We start from the raw sequence: 20,203 nt of genomic DNA on the forward strand, positions 1-20,203 counted from the left end.
TTCAGAAATTTAAAGTCTTAAATAATTATGGTACTTTTTCATGATCTTTTTTAAAAAATCAGCTTGTTTGTTTGTTTGTTTTTAAGACTGGGTTTGTCCTTGTACTTATGATATAAAAGCATTCAAAGTTGTTTTGTCACACTTTATTTTATGGCTGAACCCAGTACAACTGTAATCACAACATAGCCTGGCTGTGCAGTCTGAAGGTTACAAGAAGCAGGCCCTGGAATATTTAGGAAGCGTCTTAAGGCTTTCATAAAAAAAAAAAATAAAAATTTTTAAACCGTAACCAAAGGATAGAAGTCTGTAATTTTAACTTGCATTTTTGCATTTGCCCTGAAGGGTCACAGACTCTTAAGTGTGCTTTAGGAGGACATTCTATAAAGCCATAAATGAATTTAACTTTAACCTGTCTGTGCTCCTGGAAAATGTTTCTGCTTTTGCAGAACATAACATTCATCTGGAGAAGGAGAGTCACTGAGAGGCAGGTATGCTGCCAGGAAGTTGTGACAGCTCGTAAATGTTTCTTTCCCTTCAAGGATTCAATATATTAAACGTACACAATGTTTTGAATTTTCCAGTTGTGTTTTAAGGTAAGATGTTTGATGTGCTGTGTATGCAGAATGAATTTTTTGGCCAGAATGTTCTCAGCTATTTCTATTTTTAGAATACCTCTGTGGAGAAAAAAAAAGAGCCCAAACCAAAAGGAACCCTGTATTTCTTAAAATTCAACATAAATTAAAAAGTGTTATTACCCCTTTCTTGAGGATGCTTCTAACAAATGGTTAGCAGTTTACATTAAATGCTGTATGTGTGAATGTACTGATAGATAACTCTTTTAAAAAATAGTTGCTTGCTTTTTCAGTTATCTTTACCTTGTGCTCCATATACAAAAACACCCCCAAACTCACCAAAAACATACCTTCTCTTCCCCCCCCCCTCCAAAAGCTGGAGTAGAAATGGGTCTAGTACTGATTTATTTAATGTCAACCAACTCCATCCGAGTAATGAAAGGAAAAAAAATACTCTGTTGCTACTCCATTAATCATCCTCTACATCTGACCCTACACTACTTAACTGCAGGAAATGCTTGGGAAACCAAGGCTTATTTAAAATACAACGTTTTAGATTAAACAAACATGAAAGTTTTGGCTGTATCCGGGGAGAAATAGGTAGGCAGTGCAGCTGTCTTAAAAGTGGAATCAGTGTTATGCAAAAAAAACCCAAAAAGGCAAACAAGCCAAATCCCCCACAAAAACCCAGTCAAACAAAAAACTACAACCAGCCAAACAACCAAAAAGCCCAGCAAACAAAATCAACAACAACCAAAAATACCCTACAGTATTCCTGGAAAGAGGAACCTGTTCAAAATCAACGTGGAAATGTCCCAGCTGGAACAATGGTTACTCTTTTAGTTTGAAGCAGAGATGCTGAAGTCTAGCCTTCTGACTGAGAGTCTCAGCTGAAAGCAAATAAAAAGTCAAAGGAGCCCTATTCTTTAATTTTTAATTTTTTATTCTTCTTACACCATATAAGAGATTTGACATGATAGAAACACATGAATCCTGTGATCATGAGCCAAATTTGAATTAAGTTTCAAGGTTTGTTTTTTCCTCTTGGTTTACAAGCTTTTAACTCTCTGTCTGATATATAGTGCAAAAGTTTTTAAATGGTAAATGAACCAACAAAAGACTGTCTAGTGAACAGATACAGACTGTTTAATAGTTATTGTGACATACATCATTTAATAAGGCTTAATATTTTACAGACGTACAGATCTAGAAAGCTTCTCAGTGGGCATTTTTGGCTTCAACTGAATTGGGTGTTTAGGAAGTGTTAAGAAATATTGCTTGAACAGTATGTAAGGTAATGACTCTACAGAGATAGCTGGAGGCACTTAGCAGATGAAACTGTGTCAGCTCAGCTTAGATGTGATGTAAAGGACCACAGTAAGATTAAGAGAAAGAGGGGAAAAAACCCCCACTCTCCCAGCGACAGAGCATGCACGTGGTCATCTTACTGCTCACTGACAAGCATATCAATGCTGTCCTCTTAATGTTGCTTGAGAGTCGCCTCTGCTGCACTATCAACAACCATCTTCCCTTGCACGTGAGGCCCAGCTGACCTTCATGTTTCCGACTCATCCACTCCCATGCCCATACTACCACCCCCTGCCCTGGCACTGTCCTTGCTGCAGGCGGTTTTCATTTTTGCATCCCCAGGAGAGATAAAGCCTCCCTAAAACCCGAGTGTTGTTTCCTTTTTCTTCACCACCAGCTTTCCTTGTAAAAATTTCTGATTTCGCAGATTCTGATTTCGGAGTAAAATATTGTTTGCATGTTACTCCACCAGGAGTTTTCTTTTGTTTTTATAGCTTCTTAGGGGACTCATCAACATAAAAGGTTTCTGAGATGCTCCGTATAATGAAACCTTTATATAATTTCTGTAATACTGGGAGCAGTTATCTCTGCTGCAGAAGTGAGACCACAGTGAGAACAACTGGCTGACTTGGACTAGACTAGGACCTGGTTTGTTTTCTGGGTTAAGCTCTGTTGGTCCATGCGTGCATCATCTGAGTTGTCTGTTCTTTGTGGAAAAAGTTGTTGAGCAGCTGGGAGTGATACCAAGCATCAGAGGTGGCAAAGTATGTCATACTGATATCGAAGCTGTAACACTTGGTAGAGAAGAAATATTTTGGCATTGCAGCTCTCTTGATTGTGGACCTGAAGTCCAACCTACGTAATGTTACTTAGTTAACTTCTGTTCTAACTGCTATTAAAATGTGTTTTGTGAATATGTGATGACTACTGAATACCAATGAAAAATGAAAACCTCTTAAAAGTGGTTTTCTTCTCCCCTCCTCCCCCAAACTGTTATAAGCTTTTAATCAAAAATCATACTATACGTGTTTGTATTTTTTAACATATTTGACCTGTCTGGGGATTCTGTGAATTGAGATGCTAGAATACCAAACTTGGCTTATGGTCTGTCTGATTATCACTTAACCTGCTTAGCTCTCTTCATAGGAGTGTATTTATGTCCCTTGAGGATCTCTTCTCTGCTACATGCCCATACTCTAATATGTGTGGAACATGCACTAGTTAAACAACTGCCCTGTTTTGGTGCATTTTAGCAGAGGGGCAGTACAAGCAGAAGAGAGGACTAATAGTCTGAGGTCAGACTGGCATGTCCCTGCTGAAGTCCCCTGTTGCTCGTACAAATTACAGTTTTTTTCAGACTAAAACTTTTTGTTCCCTATATCTGCTTCGCTTTGTTATCTTGGCACCCCTCTTTGAGTTTTCAGCTGAAGTTACTTATATTATAACCGGTTCTATGACTTACTTCATACAGAAACGAGTTTTTAGAGCAGGAAGTGTAAATTTCTTTAACTGTTGACTTTTTTTTCCACTATTTCCTTTTTTGCCTCCATGAGAAATGTATGGAATCTATCACAATTCTAAGTATTTCAGAAGAACAATTTGCATGTGCTTAGTGTGATTTTATTTTATGGGTTCATTTCTCCGGTTACCTGATCCAGCTTTCAGACTGCACACCCATCATATGAGTTTGGCCATACACACAGTTTGCTGCAATGGAATTTTGCTGAACACAGGAGTGTTCGTCAGTTTGCTCTGAGTATTGCAATGTTTAAGAAAATGCCAAAATCCTACTTCTTTATCTGGGACCTGGAGGGAATGGTAGGATTTTGTTGTTTCTGAAGAACTTAGTGTGTTAAGGATTTTCTAATCTTTTAAAGCTGGGCTTTACAATTGTATATGCTCTGTTAAGGAGCTCTCCAGAGTGCCTTTGAGTAGATCTAGAATAGCTAACTGGGTAAAGTGTCTTTTTATATATTTTATTTTAAAAAAACCCAAACAAACATGCCACAAAGCAACAAGAAAGGCAAGCCCAGACATGAAACTGGAAATAAAATTCAAATAGATGCACTTCCCGAATAAGGGGTTATCTTACTCTAATTTTTTATGAAAATGTAATTTCTGAAAAACAGGAAAACTTTTTTTGTCTACAATAAAATACTCAAAAGCACTAGTGCAATGTTTGTCAATTACAAAATCAATTTTTAGTTGAAAGTGCAAGTAGTTTTCAACCAGTGCCTTTCTGGATTACCTAATGGGATGAATCAAAGATTATCAAACAAAAAAAGGTATGAAGTTGCCTTCCAATAGCAGTTTTTCTTTTGGCTCAGGTGCAAAATACTGGTTGAGGGAAACTCACAAAATAAACTTCTGAGGAGCCAGGAAAAGTGCCACTGTAATAGTAAGTTTATTATGAGAGTATTTGAAGAAATGTGATTATCTTTCTGGAATGGAATTTTGAGGTTTTTGCTTATTTGTTTACAAACTTTACAACTGAATTTCTAAGGTTGGCCCATTTTCTTATTAACCAAATACCAGTTTTTGTAGGCAGGTTTACTGTAGCAGTTACTAGAAATGCAGGATTGTCTCTGTTATTTTATGTGCTGCTTTGCTCGTTCGTTGGGTTTTATTTTGTTTTCCCAAAACAACATAGGTACTTCAGAAGCTCGTTTTGTTTTTGAACCTAATTTTAGTTAAGTCAGGCTTTTTAACGTAACTGATGTCTTCTTTGATGGTATTCCCAAAAGACAATCAGTAAATAAGTGTGATATACAGATAGTGTCTTGGTGCATCATCAGCTGAGAACATACTTTAAAACTTATTTTTTGTTAACAAATTGAACTTGTTTCTTAAAAAAATTTATGATGGAGGAGCTGTCGTAAGAAGGTAACAGGAGTATGCCAGTACGTAATTTATTTTCAAGATTCTTGCTGTTGTTCGCTGCGTGCAGACTTAAAATAGCATTGTAAGTACTTTTGCAATATTATGCTAAAGGATGAGTTGACAGAAGTGCACCATTTTTACATTTTTAATGAATGGTTACAACTGCCAATGTGTCTTGTGCAACAGAGAACTGATTTCCCACAGTAAAACAGGAAGAGTAGTGAGAGGATTAGGAGAGGTATCTGTATGACATTAAGCTGACTAGATGAGAATTTTTTGCTTAATAAAATTGCCATGCAACTGGCATACCACTTCTGTGAGATTATGTTGGCATATGTGTGTGTATTGGTATGAATGAGGGACTTAAATACAAGAGCTGATTTCTACCTTTCTTCACCTCACCAATCTAGACCCTGTGAAGATACAAAACCTCAGGTCACTGTTATTTTCCAAAGGGTTTAAAATGTATTTGGAAGTGCTCCGTGAACTTTGCTGTATTTACTTTTGTAGTTGCTTGGACAATGATCTATCAGTTTATGAAAAGGGAGCTGTAGTCTTTGTGTATGACGTTTCCTGGTGGCTTCTTGTCCTAGGAAATAAGCAATAAAGTTCCACCTGCAGATCTTCTCACATTTGGCACAGAGCCTTCTTATGAGGACTGCAACAGTGTTTTTTCAATATCTGTGCATATGCTTTTAGCATGAATGGCTAATGTGTATGTTAGTGAATATTGGAATAAATTGACATGAATAGGAAGGTGCCTACTGCTAACTTGGCAATCATATGACACTGTCACTGCATAAACCTGCTATAATATAAAAGTCTGCATGGGGATAAGTGCTCTGATTCAGAAGTATTCCAGCTGTTTACAGTCACTGGTGACTGCTGGGAAGTAGATAAACTGGCTGCTGGTGTTAGCTTCAAAATGAGCAAAAAGTGAGCAACCTGGCTACAGCAGCTGCAATTTAAGTGTCTAATCCCAGTTGCTGCTCTTTCTGTTACGGGTCTTTAGCAACTTGACTCGTTTTATTGTGCTGTTAGTTCTGTGACAGGGCTGGATAGCGGGATGAATTGTACCACCGTGTTTCTCTGTTGTGATCTGTGCTGTGGTTCACCCTGAGAACAAGTGGCAGTTCTTTCTAGTGAAGAGGAATCCTGTTAGGGGTACAGGCAGTTGCCAGAATGCCCTCCAGTGCCTCTACCGCTTCCCTCAGAGAGTGTGGACAGCTTGAGCACTGCGTGTGACTGCTTCGCTTGGCAGCATTGAACGACACAAAATTGCTTACAAAAATGCTGCTGTGAAGAAGTGTCAGTCTCTGCAAAAAGGTTTTGAAGGTCTTCAGGGTAGTTGGGCACAGTGATGCAGCTGGGTCACAGGCGGGGCTCCTCCAGATGTCCCCTCTTCTCCTGCAGCTGCAGTCTGCTCTCTGGAGTTCTCACTGTTCTGCTCTCTGGAGTTCATCAGCACAGTTCTGTTAGGTGTCATGTAGAAATGTGCATTGCCAATAAAAATATCAGTATTTAATCTATCTAATTATTAAAAGTTTTCTTAATTTCTTTCTTAATAGCCATGCTCTTGTTGGACTCCATATTAATATCATTGCACTTCATCAGTCTTAAGGCCATAGTCTTGATTAGTTTTTGGGCCACTGTCTTATATGATTATCAGTATAGAAAATAATCTTTTAGACAGTTGAAATTTAGTGGAGAGTTTAAAATATCTTTCAGCTGTTCAGTAGATAGACTTCATATTTGGGCATATTAGCTTTCTTGCAGTGACTATAAACATATATTTTGAAAGCTTTGACCCACCAATTCAGAAATCTTTATGGTACATGTGTAGCTAGCCATGTGCTAACCTTTGCAGAAATAAGATCAAAATCTGCAGGGTCAAAGACAGAACCGTTTTCTTCCCCTTGTATAGCTCCTGGATCATAGCTCAGGGTTAGGCAGTGCATTAGTACACTACTGTATGTGCTTCAGTGACTTGCTTTCTATGACAATTCAATTTTGTTATTGTGATGATGTATCACAAGGGAGGGTTATGTGGCAAAAAAAAAAAATCCTTTTCTTATCTCAGGTATTGTTAAAGCAGCGTCAAAAAATTCTTCAGGGCTTTTTGCTTCTCAAAAGCAGTAGTTGGTTGAGACTCACAGCTCCTCTTCATTGCTGGAGATGGCTTCACCAAAGCATTTCACTATCCCTTTTATTGCCTTTGAAGGTAACTGCTCATCTCTCTCTGCACTTTGCTCAGGCAGAGCAAAGGACAGGATAATCCCCTTAGCCTGTTAAATGCTCCATCCCATCTGGTAGGTGATAATTGCATTGTAGGGGGATTAACACAGTGGGATATGCTTACAGTGTAATGAAAACTTCACTGTAAGTGTGAAAGTCAACTGAATGCATTCTAGCATTTTGAGACCTTACATTTACACATTTTTGTGAATTTCATAAAACACAAGTTTCATCTGAAGAAGGTATGCAGTACCTTTACATGCCATCCTTCACATGCATGTGACAGGTTATAAATTTGTTTTGAAATATCACTAGTCTGAAGATCTGAAACCCCCTTGTAGGACTAGTAGAATAGACTTGTTTAACCGAATCTTTTAGGGCCATTCTGTGAGTATAGCTGTATTAAATGCATTCTAAGTGTTGACTTCACTTTTACTCAAAAGTCCTATGACTTCAAAATCATGGGGTTGTTACCAGAGTAGGGACTACTCATGTTATTTAAACACTGCCTACAAATCTTCGTCAGTAAAGGTGAAATTTGAATAAGCCGCACTGTGAGGAATATCACAGTAATTTTGCATTAGCAGAGATTAGAAGATTTCGGGCTGAAGGTAGCTTTTCTTGCAGCCAACAAGAATAAATACTTTGAAACTTCAGTTTTAAGCGTGAGCCTGAGGTAGTGCAAACTGACTCTTTAAAAAAAAAATGTTAAAAATCAACCTGTGTATTTGTAAGTCCACCTAATGCTGTCAGTAGTGAAGATAGTAAATCTTAGGATTCAGAGCATTTCATAAGCTAACTGTAACTTAGCTTTCTTATCTTTCAAGTTGATAAAGATCCGTGTGAAGATAGGTAGTGCAGTAGCTCAGGGTTGATTACCATCCTGTTGTTTGCACTCTCTCCAGTCTCCCCATATGATATAAGAAACTGGGTAAGTTGCTCTGTGCTGACCAGTTTGTGCCATTTCACTGGTTTGAACATTAACCTGTTAGGTTAAAACAGGGCTTGGTTAGTCCACGCTGTGCTGTGATAGTGTTTCATCGTCAGATAGATTAAATAAGAGTCAGATATATAAATATGCACTGTGTGCAGTAGATGCTTTAGCAACATTGTATGACCTTGCTGCAGGATTAAATTTTCTAATGAATTAAGGTTCTGTGACCAGCTGTGTGGTTGCTGTTTCTTTAGTTTCCAATTCCTGACTTAGCAGCTCTGTCTTTGTGTGCATCTCTGACAGTAAGGGCAAAATAAAATCCAGGAGTTTTTTATGGACTGTCTGCAGTAACTTTGCCAGTCTGTGATGAGGTTGTTGAGTGTGGTTAAGCTCAGCCTTCTCTTACTTAATCATGGATCTGAGTAGGGTCAAGTAGAAAGCTGCTTTTCCAAAGTTGTGGTGATGAGACATGGAAGTGATTTCACAGATTTTTTTTTTTTCTTCTCTATTTTATTTTGTTATTTATGTTAAGGTGGCTGAGCTCTAAAAAATGTGCCTTAATTTTCTTCTTTTAGATTGAAAGTGATTACCTTTGGAGAGGAAAACTGGAGAAATTTGCTCTTTCATTTTCTGACATTCTGTAATTTAAAATAAATTTGGTTGAAAGGTCACAGAACTCAGACAACCAACAAAAAAATACTCCTCCAAAAAATGAAACATGTCCCCTCTGCCCACTCCAGTTGTTTCTGGAATACGAGTTTCTGTCGCATGAAAATCTCTCTTGAAAGAACCATTAAATTAGCAATATACAGAAAGGATTTTTAAGAGGCATTTTCAAATATTTAGAAACAGGGTTTTTTTAACAATTCTTATGTGTATTTAAATATATATGCCAAGTATGTAGCAAACCCAATCATATATGGTATATAATTGTTTTTCTTCTTATTTAGGTGACAAACAGCATGTTTGGTGCTTCAAGGAAGAAGTTTGTAGAGGGGGTTGATGGTGACTACCATGATGAGAACATGTACTACAGCCAATCATCGATGTTCCCACATCGGTCAGAAAAAGATGTAAGTTGAATAAGCTTATTTTTTCTTCTTTCAGTAGCGAGGTAGTTTCAAGTACATGAAATATATGTAAGGAAGGGCTTTGTCTAGCTTTAAGCTGTACATGGCTGTTTTCAGTGGCAAGTGCTTTAATTTCAGTGAATTTATATATGTAAACCTCAGCCATATGCTTGCCAGCATTTTATTTTTTCATCTTGAAGAATTGTATTTGCAATTTTAGTTGGGTTATTGATTATATCTTGTGCTTACATGCTGTGTCTACAAGGTTTTTGTTGTGGTTTTGCATTTTACATCTTCAACTGTTTTTAGTTTCTGAAAATGCCTTGTGCAGCTTGTTTGCTGAAGTATTCTGAGTTAGGTATTTCTCCCATTTTATAATACCACAAAGTTATGAAACTAGTAATTTTTTTCCCTTGGTAATGCAATATTGTATGTTAGAACTGTGTTGACATTACTGAAGCTCTGCTTCTTACCAAAGATAAATAAATAAGGCAGTAACATATTCACTTTCATATGGAGTGGCATGTAGAAATAAGTGGAAGACTTGAAAGTGTGACTTGAAGTTCATGTCACCTGAAGGTCAGTAATATAATCTATTGATAGGCTTGCTTTTAATATCTGTAGGCAATATATTCTTTTTAATTAAAAAAGAATATATATCCTTTCAAACTTTCAAAAAGGTACAATTCCTTCAAGTCTGCCTCCAAGACATGTCTTGATAGACTTTGACCTATACAAACATAAGCATTTCCTATAGACCCTTAGCTAAATTTTAATCCAGACTTTCAAAGAGAAGGAAATAGATTTAGAGTAGAAGGCTTTTTGAAACAAAATGAAACCCCCCCAAAAAGGTGTAAATGGAGCTTTCTGATTCAGTTTCATAAATTAATTTGATAAGAAGTTTCAGGTGAGCCAGCAAAGGATTAAAGTGTAGTACGGTATAAAGAAAACTAATTAGACTGCTCTTTTCTGTTTATGTTGATTACATATGTTCATGTACCACAGATGGAATATGTTATGGTGTAGTAAGAAAGGCAGAGTGAGATAAATGCTGTGCATTACAGTGTACACAGTAAAAGCTGATGCTTGGCACGTTGTGTCCCAGCAAATGAGTGTTTTAGTTGCCTGCTTTTTCTGTAGGCAATGTTGCAGAAGTGGATCTTAGAATGGCACTTCAAGACAAGAAAGGTGGGTGTTCCAGACACCAGGAGTGACAAATGAGAAATCCTGAAAGCTTGTGGGAGAACTGGCCAAAATGGGACATAGAAGCTGCTGTAGTTGTCAGAAGAGTGATGTTATTCCGAAAGGAAATAGAAGAGTGTATTTGCAAAAGCCTTGTAAAATTTTATTTCCAAATCCTTTTTAAGGTTCCCCCCCAGCCCTGTAGCTTCACTGTTGACCATGACAACTTTCTGAGTTTACGCTTATGAAATTTTAAACTGTTAAATGCTATTGTGATTTTTTAAAAAGTTGATCAAAGTGAATTTATGGTGGTAATATTGACTGTACACCTTTGATCACTCAGGTATAGCTAAATGTATATGATATCTTACGTGTTCCATTTGCTGTTTCATTTGGTTCACAGTAGATAGAAAGGCTGGAACGGTGGTTATATTTTCTTTCCAACCAGTTTTGCAGGTTTGAAAACCTTTTCCAGTTGAAAGTAACCATGTTTTCAAATAATATTTCCACTAGAATTTTGCTAAAAATGTTCTGTATTTGAGAACACAATAAATAGATTGACTTGTTTCTTTGGACAGACTAAAATAAAATTGCTCAGAATTTTGTCCAAATAAACTAATAAAGACTAATGTTCAAAACATGGATCCAGTTTTATGAACACATGGGGGGAAAATTCCAGCGTTCTAGATTTTGAAGCACTTTGAAGCTTTCTGTCTTCACATTTAATGTGGGGATAAAATAAAGCTAGAATAAATACGAGGGAAAGGAATAAATCGTTTTTATCTAAACAAGGTGCAGTTTTACTGTAATTTAAATTATTCCTCTTTTTTCATTTTCACTTGAACATAGGGAATGGTGAAATCCTCTTAAAATTTAGAGTAAGGACTTAGTGCAAGCATGTTTGTAGAAACTTTAAAACCTGTTTTTTACTTTACTTTTACGGTAGGGTTTCTGGCCTTTTGAGGAGGCATTGTGCTCAGATGGGGTTTAGTGATGACTTGTGCACTGGGTTTAACTGAGTTTTGTGCTTTTCAGCTTTCTACCTTGTTTTAACACAAAATGTGGAAGTTTACATATTATATTAAGAAATAATTTTCACTTACTAAGTGAAAAAAAAAATCTAGAACCTGTCTGAAAATGATGTGAAAAAGATATTTTATGCCTTTTAATAAACAATTTTCATAGCACTTAGTGGTGTGGTATTTTTTTGACTTTTTACCTTGGCTAATTTGAATTGTAAAATAATTTCCTTCAGACAATTATAAAGTGAACTAAGGGTGCTCAAGTGCTCTTTTAAACTTTAAAGACTTTTGCCAAGGACAAAGACATAGCAGCAAATAGTTCAGGACATGTTACTTTTATTTCAGAGACTCAGTGTAGCTAAAAGCTTTCTTTTAACTTACCTGTTCACTAGGGAGCGCAGTTCCAGACAGGCAGGACTAATACGGGAGTTGAAATGGAAAAGTTGCATGTTACTCATGTGCACAAATGCTTCCAAGATTGTACTGATGCTGATTGGATCTATTACTTTGGGCCCAAACTTATGGTTCCTTAGATGAGATTATATTGCTCAAACCATCTGATGCTTCCTTTTTACTAATTAAGTGGCTTTGCCTTGGATCATCACACACTTGCTGTGCTAAGTAGGGAAGTGGAACAGAGTGTGTCTGTGGATGCTCTGTCTATGAATTTTTGTTGTGCACTTGGTCAGTGCATGATAACCAGGTCAGTAATTCTTTGGCAAAGAAAATAGGTGTTTTACAGAACTTTCAGAACGTGAAACAGGTTAAGAAAATAGTTTTACTTCTGGCTGGAAACAAGTGTGGTCCTTTTAATGGAAATTGACAAGATGATGCACTGTGTTCCCACAAAATAATTGCAGAACTTATTTGTGGCCAATTTCAGCAACTTAATTGAGCTGTCTATGCACTCAGCAAAATAATTTTCAGGACATGGGTACATGTATTTTTATTTGGATAGAGTGACAGTGGTAGAAATCAGTAACTCAAGGCATTCGTATACTTTTGAATTTATAGTTATTAGTTGAGCAAAGCAAAAATGACTATGAGCTTGGAGAAAAGATTGGACCAATCCATTCTGAACTTCTTTGATTTCTCATATATGGGAATGTAATAAGGGCTGTACAAGATTTGACCAGTCTAACCTAATCCACTGAGGATGCATACATGAGAATATGAGCTGCAGTCATAAATGTGACAGTAGGCAGACATGCCTTTTAATAAAGATCTGCCCAAATGATCAGGAAAAGTTAGATTTTTTTCAATTAATGTTTTTTCTACATCTTGGCCCAGGGCTTTGCTGTTCATTTTCTTTCCCAGTGCTCAACAGATTGTAAAATGCTTTCAGTAACATAGTAGTAATATTTCTGATTTGCACTTTTAATTGGGACAAGTAAAATCTAGCCTGAAGATTAGATTTACCTCATTGCAACTATTTATCTAGCTCCCTAGCTGTACAAATATGGATATTGATACAGTGAAATGGGTTGTTGATTCTGGAAGCCTTCTTTCCAGAAGTTTCTTCCATCTTGAGGTAGTAGAAGCATGTCTGTGATTGAACAGATTCTGGTGTTCCTCTGTCATGAGGCAGTTTCATGAAGGCAGATGTCAGTGGTTTTGTCTTGTAATGGGCAGAGAGGTGGTGGTAAAACAAAGGATGGTCTGAGGTCTTCTGCTGTGATTCTATTAAACTGATTTATAGAACCTCTACTTAACTTTTACTGTATTTTGAAATGCACGGCCTTATAAAGAGATGGTATTTTACAAGAGATAAAACCATGAAACAAGGCTTAGCTTACCATCAAATTGATATCCATAATCTTGCTAAGTTTGGGAAACTATTTGTGTAAGAGTTTAATCAGTCTTCTGGAAACAGCCTTGGCTTTAGGTTTGCTGAACACCATGTTATTCCAGATGAATTGTTGGGTTTTAATACTATTATTTTAGGATTCTTAGGAAACGTATGGTATCTTATTTCCCAAGGCTTCTTTCCTGGCATTTCCCTTAGTCATTGCACAAGAATTCGTTAGCTTAGTCATAATTTAACTTCAGATGCTTCACATGGAGTTGTTAGTATTTAAGAATTCCCACAAAACCTTCTTGAGTCAGGAGTAGTTGTTGCATTCACACTAATGCTGGTTGGCTGAATAGAGGCACTGTACATTAACGTACCTTGTAATAGTCTGAATAGTTTTGATCCATTTGTGGAAGGGAAAAAAATAAAGCTTATTTTGGGAAATAAATAGATTAATGTCTTTAATTATAAATGGCAAATGAATATTTTCACATGCATAAATGTTCTTGTAATTCAACTGAATAGTGGGTTGCTTTGTGCAACAGAACTTGGTCTTCTCTCTTTGAAGTGTTTTCCAAAGCAAGAGAGTTGCTTTTTACCTTCCAGGAGAGTGATTAAACATTCCTTGCATCAATTAGTGAGTATACAATAAGTTTTTTTAAAAAACCAATCAACCAACCAAAACCACAAAAACAAAACAAAAACCCAAACAAAAATCAAACCAACAAACCCCCCCACAAACAAAAAACCAAAAAAACCAAAAAAGCTTTAAATGGATGAAAATTTCAGTGCCATTAATAACTAGAAATAGTTGGATAGGACTTGCAGGGGATGAGATTAGAAACTATTCAAGGAACTTTTTGTGTTTTAATGCAGTTCCCTTTGAGAACCTATAGTTATTCTGCCTGTAGGTTGCATTTTTGTAGAAAGTTATACAGTTTGATGAAAGAACAAAAAGTTTCAAATGCAAAATGCACCTTTTACTATCTCACCTAAAAGTTTGTACCTGAATGGATTTATCAAATAAAACAATACATCATAAACTAATTTTGCTTAGAGATGAAAGTGGTTTTTATACTATTTCACACAGTTTGCAAGTAAATATCTGAATCTGAGTTAGTTCATATCACTTTACAATTTGAAATTATGTCACAAGGAAATTAATTTTACTGTTGATGACTGTATATCATTTTCACTACGTTGAGTTTGTATTTAGTTTTTTTATAGAATCGCTAAATTACTGTGGTAGGTGTTCTTTACTTTTCTGTACTTTATCTTCACTTCATCTAAAAGCTTTATTTTACTGCATCTCCACTTAACAGTGTACAGTAGTTTTTATATGTCACCTTTAGCTTTTGAAGTGGTGTCTTGGACTAGATTAATTCCATGCATAAAATCATCTACATTTTCTAGAATGGGGAGGTTATGGTTTCTTACCCAATAACTCAGTTCACTGAACATACTGTTTTGTAATATTGGTGGTTTATGGGCTCAGTGTGTGGATGTTTTGTTTGGGGGGGGATGTTTTTTGTTTGTTGTTTGTTTTTTACAGCTTATTTATAAAATATTTACTTTGTTGTCCTAGTCCTTAATTGCTTTGGCATTTTTTTATAGCATCTTTCAACAAGTTTTCAGTAATCTTTTGGCTTATTTATACGCAATGTATCTACACAGGGAGAATTTGTTTTTGGAGTTTTGCTTGGGTAGCCATGTTAACCTCATGTTAATAATGTCATTATCATTCAAAAACCACATCTTGCCTCTAAGGTCTTGAGATATTGCTTCCATCAACAGTGTGGTCCTACCTCCTTGGGGATTCCCAAGTACCACTGGAGGCAGAAGATCAAAACCATAAATGATGAAATCTGAAAGACTAAATAAAATTTCATTTATTTTTTAGTATTGTATTTTGTTTTATATTTCACAAATTATTTACATCAGTAATAATTTTCACTTGCAGAGAATAAGCTGCATTTATAAGGCTTTCAAAACTTCTTCATTGATTTATGATGTTGAGATATGGAAATATTTTCGGATATTTTCTTGCAACGTGGGAATTTTGTGAGCACTGTATTAGAAGGTGGTTTAAAGAGGAGGACTAATAACACTACTAAAAAACTGGCAGACACTAGAAAAATGTGTAATTTTATCTGTTATTTGTTGACTTGTTTTACTACTATTTTTTAGGTCAGTATAACACTTTCCTCTGAGGCTGTGGGTCGGATGTTATTAAATAGTGCAGCACAGATGACAGGTACCAGAAATAAAGTAGTGCAAATACAAAATGGTGCTGACGTTTGCACCCCTGAGAAATCCATCATATATCAGACCAGATATTACTCACAAGCTTGCTTATTAGAACCTGTTTTGTTTTTAGGAGTTGACTTTGTAGTACTGGCTCGATGTATTTTAACTTCAGCTTGCCCTGCCGTTTAAGAAAGTAGCTTTAGGCTATAACTGCATAATGTAGCAGCCTGCACAGTACTGTTGCTTTGCTGAGTTTCCTTGGTGCCACCCTGCCAAGGTGTGCTACCGTGGGTGATGGCGATGGGCAGCTGTCTCCACGCTGAGTGGGGTCTTTGCTTGGAAGAGGCAGGATGCTGCAGTGCAGGGGAAAGCAGGAGCCTGCTCAGCCAGCTCTACTGTTGGACCTCCCTCCTACCGCCTCCCTCTGCTTTCAGGGAGGCTGCAGCCTGTGTTCGCCAGCCTCCTGAGGGGGCTGTAAAGTGCAGCAGTTTTTTCACAGTTCTAGCAAATTTAAGCAGTTGCTGGTGCTTTTTTTTTTCGAGATTGTTGACACTCTTAAGTGAATTTATTGCAGTAAACCCATTAAGAGTTAATGAAAGCAGTTACAGTAAAATCTCATTCAGCACTAAGGATAGGAAATTGCCTGATAACCCCTTACAGCTTATTGATTTTTAGTATGGACCAGTCCAGAAAAATTGAGCCATCTGCTTGGATCATCAATTGGTGTGAGTTTAGATGCATAATCCTCCATTATCAGAACTGTGCTATGACTATTTGAGACTTGTGAGTAAAATGATGTCCATGTCTTGGTTGACTGTCATCAACTCAGACTTTCAACCTGCCAGTACTGAGTGTTGGTCCTTCCCATATACTGGCAGAATAAAGTGCACTCGTCATGTTACACGAGGTCTTTTTTTCTCGGTTGTCTCTGTGCCCTGTGGGAGATGCAAGTCTCTGTCTCCTAAAAACATGTACAGGGAAAGCCAGTTGAAACAATCTGTCTAGTTCAGTCATACAAGGTTGGAATAGAAGCAGAAATCCCATGCTACTTTTACAACTGGGTTTTGTAGCTGTTGACTGCTGGCAAGTTGATTTAGATTGTTACCACGATAATTCTGAGCATTTTTTCCCTAAGATTTGGACATAATTGGCTAAAGCTTAATAGGTTTTAACAACTAGAAGAGGCTTTAGTCACCTTAAGGCTTAGTCTGCTTTAGTTTTTATTAAGGTTATGACCTTTGTCTGTTGTAGACTAAAAGAAATTCAAGGCTGACTTCCAGCCACAGTTGCAAGTAGTGCTCTTGGAGAGTTGGTTATATTTTGTGTGTTGTGTGGCAAGTAGTCCAGCCAGGTGAAATAATGATTGCAAAATGCCAGAAGGAATGTTTTTAGTACTACTAACACTGTACCTTTTGAGTTGTCATTATCTTTGGTAGACCAAGTTTGAGTAGACTATATTAGTGACTCAGAGGCTGTGAATGCAAATCAAGGTCCTGGTAGCATAGGTTAAGGTTTTGGCGAATTTAGTTGTTTTTTTTTCTTGTTGATATAAGTTATATGGAAATAATAGAAAAACAAGACAATTTTAAACTGTTCCTTCCTATGACAGAAAAAAGTGTTTAATAAACTAGAGAGGGAATAATTGAGATACCCATACAGCATATTCCTTCTCCATGAGATGAGAGAAATGCTGCATTTAATTTGTCTGGAACAGATCCACAGCAATTGTTATTGATTTCTTCTTGAAGTTTGTTATCTTTGATGTTCTAAGTACATTATAACACTAAGATTAAGTTGTGAGACTTAGTGAATTTAATGCTTGGCCTTTATTATGGTTTTCTATAAAGGTTTCTCTACAAGTCATTTTGCAATTAACTTTTCATGTAAAAGTAAATGACACAATAGATGTGACCTACTTTGCAATGTTTCAAAAGAAAATCCTCTTTCTAATAAGCAGTGTTTAATAAATATTATTTTCCATTCCTTTTAACTGAATTTAAAAAATCAAGTAGTACTCAGTGTAGAAGAGGTGGGATTCATTTTCTCTCTTTCACATAATGTAGTGCCTCTAAGGGGTTTTCTAATTATTTTTATTAGTCCAAAGTAACATTACAAATGAAAGGTTTTTATGCTGAGGTTTTGTACCATCTTCTACTTACTACATCACATGCCATCACAGCAATTTTTGAAGTCCCTGAGCAGCTGTTCTTATGAGACCTTCTTTTTTGGCTTAACTGTCTAATTAATCTGTCCCAAAGTTAGTAGTAGTTTTTGACTGATGTTTCTATTTCAGTGTCTGGTTTGTTTGTTGTTTTTTTATTATTATTTTTTTGACTTGTGAACCCTTATCATTGTCTCTGAAGGTATCTCATAACTTTTTGCTCTTGTTTTTTTCCCACAGAGTTACAATTTGCCACACCTTGCAACATATTTTAGGATTTTCAACTTGTCAGACTTGAATATTGCTGTCTTTAACCTGAGCACTTTACTTTCTTAAAACTACTGTAGCAGCTTATTGTATCCATGTTTAATCAATTTGTTAGTTTGGGGGAAGAGTACTTCTGAAATATGTCTTCCAAGTGTCCCCACTTCAGCTTGCTTTGGTTTGCATTGCAGAGCAGTCTTGGTGTGAGTGAATTCCATTCTTTCTGGATGGAAACAGGTTGGAAGATGTGCTCCAGCAGTGTACCAGACATGTACCACTCCCTAATGGGCATTCAGTCCATGGCATCAGGTGTTTTAGTCATGGCTAGCTCTAGTTAGAAATGCAGTAGCTATGTTAGCTCAGAACCAAATTGTTTGTTTTACAGGTGCACTTGTCTTTGGCTGCATTGCTTGCTGATGCAGATGTGGCCTGTGAACTTGGCTGTGAGTGCTGAGTTAGAACCACTGGTAGTTTAATTTGAAGTGTTCTTTTTGTTCACAGCGAGTTCTTCACTAAGAAAGGAGATATGTGATCTGGTTTGACACATTTTATAGGTTTGGGGGTTTTTTTGCAGAAAGTTTTTTGTCTTGCTATTTCAAACCTCTTATGTACACAAGTGTGGGTAGTTGCTTACTTTCAAATATGAGCATTTTGTTGGAAATATGTGTGAGTATAATATATAGGAACATATATGAGTATACATATATATATGAGAAATATGTGAGAGGAGATATTTCTGATACATTTTCTGATGGTCTACAGTAATTACATGCCGTAATTTCTTTTTTCATGTTTCTGTATATATTTTTAAAAAATCATAAATACTTCCTGATTTACAGATATGAATGCTACTTTTGATGTTTAGTGACTTACCTGTGTGACTTATTAACTGATTCAGTTTATAAGGTTTAGGTTTTACATCTCCCTAGATGATACCAACAAAGCAATTTACAGTTTATCACAGTAAAAGTTATTTTGATTTGAATATTTTTGCTCTCAAGTTGAAAAAAGCACGAAATCACGTTATGTCTAAGAATCCCGACATTCCTTTCCGTGAAACTATCTTAAAATTCAGTCCAAGCAGACATGTACCCATGTGTTTGTAAGTACAAGTAGCATGTTCTGTGGTGAACTGGATGGATTGGATCAACTAATAGCTCTTCTTGCTCCAAGAGACAATCAACTATACCTAATGTTGATTAACTACTAATCTGTTCTTCAAAGACATCCAGAAATTGATGTTCCAGTGCTTAACTGTCCTTAGGATCACAAAGTAGTTTTTTCCAAGTGTTCAACTTATTTATTCTGTTTCTCAAATGCAGTTATACTTTCCATTTCTGCAGCAGCACGGAGAATAGTTGATTCTTTTCCTCTTAGAACACTGATGTGTAATATACTGTTACAGGTGTTTCTGTGCAGATATTTTTGGGAGTTTCTAAAATTTTTGATGACTTTGAAGGAGTTTTCAGTTGTTTTGGCTTTCTTGGCATAACATACTGTTGCAAACTTTCAGAGCAAGATAGCACAGTATTTTTGTGTCTTTAATAGCCTTTTATTCTTCTTACATTGTAGATGCTGGCATCACCATCAACATCAGGTCAGCTGTCTCAGTTTGGGGCAAGTTTATACGGGCAACAAAGTAAGAATTCTTTTTATTGGTTATATGTTTATTTTATATGTTTATTTTATGCTAAATATGTTACAGTTGCACACTCTGGGTAGAGAATATGCAGATGGCTTTGTTTTCTGGTGATTGTAAAAATGACAGTATGTCCCCTTATGTGCAATTATTTTAATTTTTTTAAGATATATTTTTGCTTTGCTTAGTATGCATTTTTGCAGTGCTTAGTGTGCAAAGTGTCATATACTGACACTGTATAATTGTTAAATATCCAAATATAACCATGCTATAAAAAATGTCTATGATTTAAGCATGATTCTCTGAAAGAAAACCTAAAGAAAGTGAGCTGGGCCAAAATGAACCTAATTCAGAAAAATATGTAAAGAATTGAAGGAAATTATACCTTAAATATAACTGATATTTCATGCTCTGCTGGAGCACATTGAATCTTGTGTATGTGCTTGGCAACTTGCATTTGGCAAAGATTTGGCCAGTAAGATTATTGCCTTCTGCACCACTGTTTTTTTCTTTCCTGTACCTTGGAAGTTTCATCTGTATCTGCCAGTCTTGTGGACACTGTTGCAATAGAAGACCTATAGAGCAGCAGTCACCTGTAATGCTAACTTAGGGCCAGTGTTGAGAACTGAAGCTCCTTGTAACTGAGAGGTGCATGCAGACAGTGACTCAGAATATCTGAGTTAGATACAGTTCCACAAGTAAAACTGGTTGTGAGCATCATCTCTCCTGTGTCACTGAATGGTTTTGAATGTTTTCAGCTGTTTTACCAAGTGCTTCTGACTCAGATTCTACAAAAAGGTGTCTTCAGAGTACTTGAGAGAGTCTGGACTTTTTGTCTGGACAAACTAAAAGCTTTGTTTGCTAGATGCATGGCCTTCCCAATTTCTTTGAACTTTC

General features: G+C 36.4%; 1 protein-coding gene across 9 annotated transcripts in view; it reads left to right on the forward strand.

Moving 5' to 3' along the window:
- Positions 1-20,203, forward strand: part of CNOT2 (CCR4-NOT transcription complex subunit 2) — an 81,092-nt gene that overhangs the window by 38,008 nt on the left and 22,881 nt on the right. For 8 of the 9 annotated variants that reach the window (XM_032687933.1, XM_032687927.1, XM_032687932.1 and 5 more), the window contains 2 exons: positions 8,880-9,002; positions 19,240-19,306. In XM_032687933.1, coding sequence (XP_032543824.1) covers positions 8,892-9,002; positions 19,240-19,306 — 178 coding nt within the window. In that variant the 5' untranslated portion in view covers positions 8,880-8,891. Of the gene's footprint in view, positions 1-4,257; positions 4,279-8,879; positions 9,003-19,239; positions 19,307-20,203 lie in introns of those variants that run through there. The other variant, XM_032687928.1, reaches the window with a different exon arrangement.

Source organism: Chiroxiphia lanceolata, chromosome 5 (assembly GCF_009829145.1).
Source record: "Chiroxiphia lanceolata isolate bChiLan1 chromosome 5, bChiLan1.pri, whole genome shotgun sequence".
NCBI lineage: Eukaryota > Metazoa > Chordata > Aves > Passeriformes > Pipridae > Chiroxiphia > Chiroxiphia lanceolata.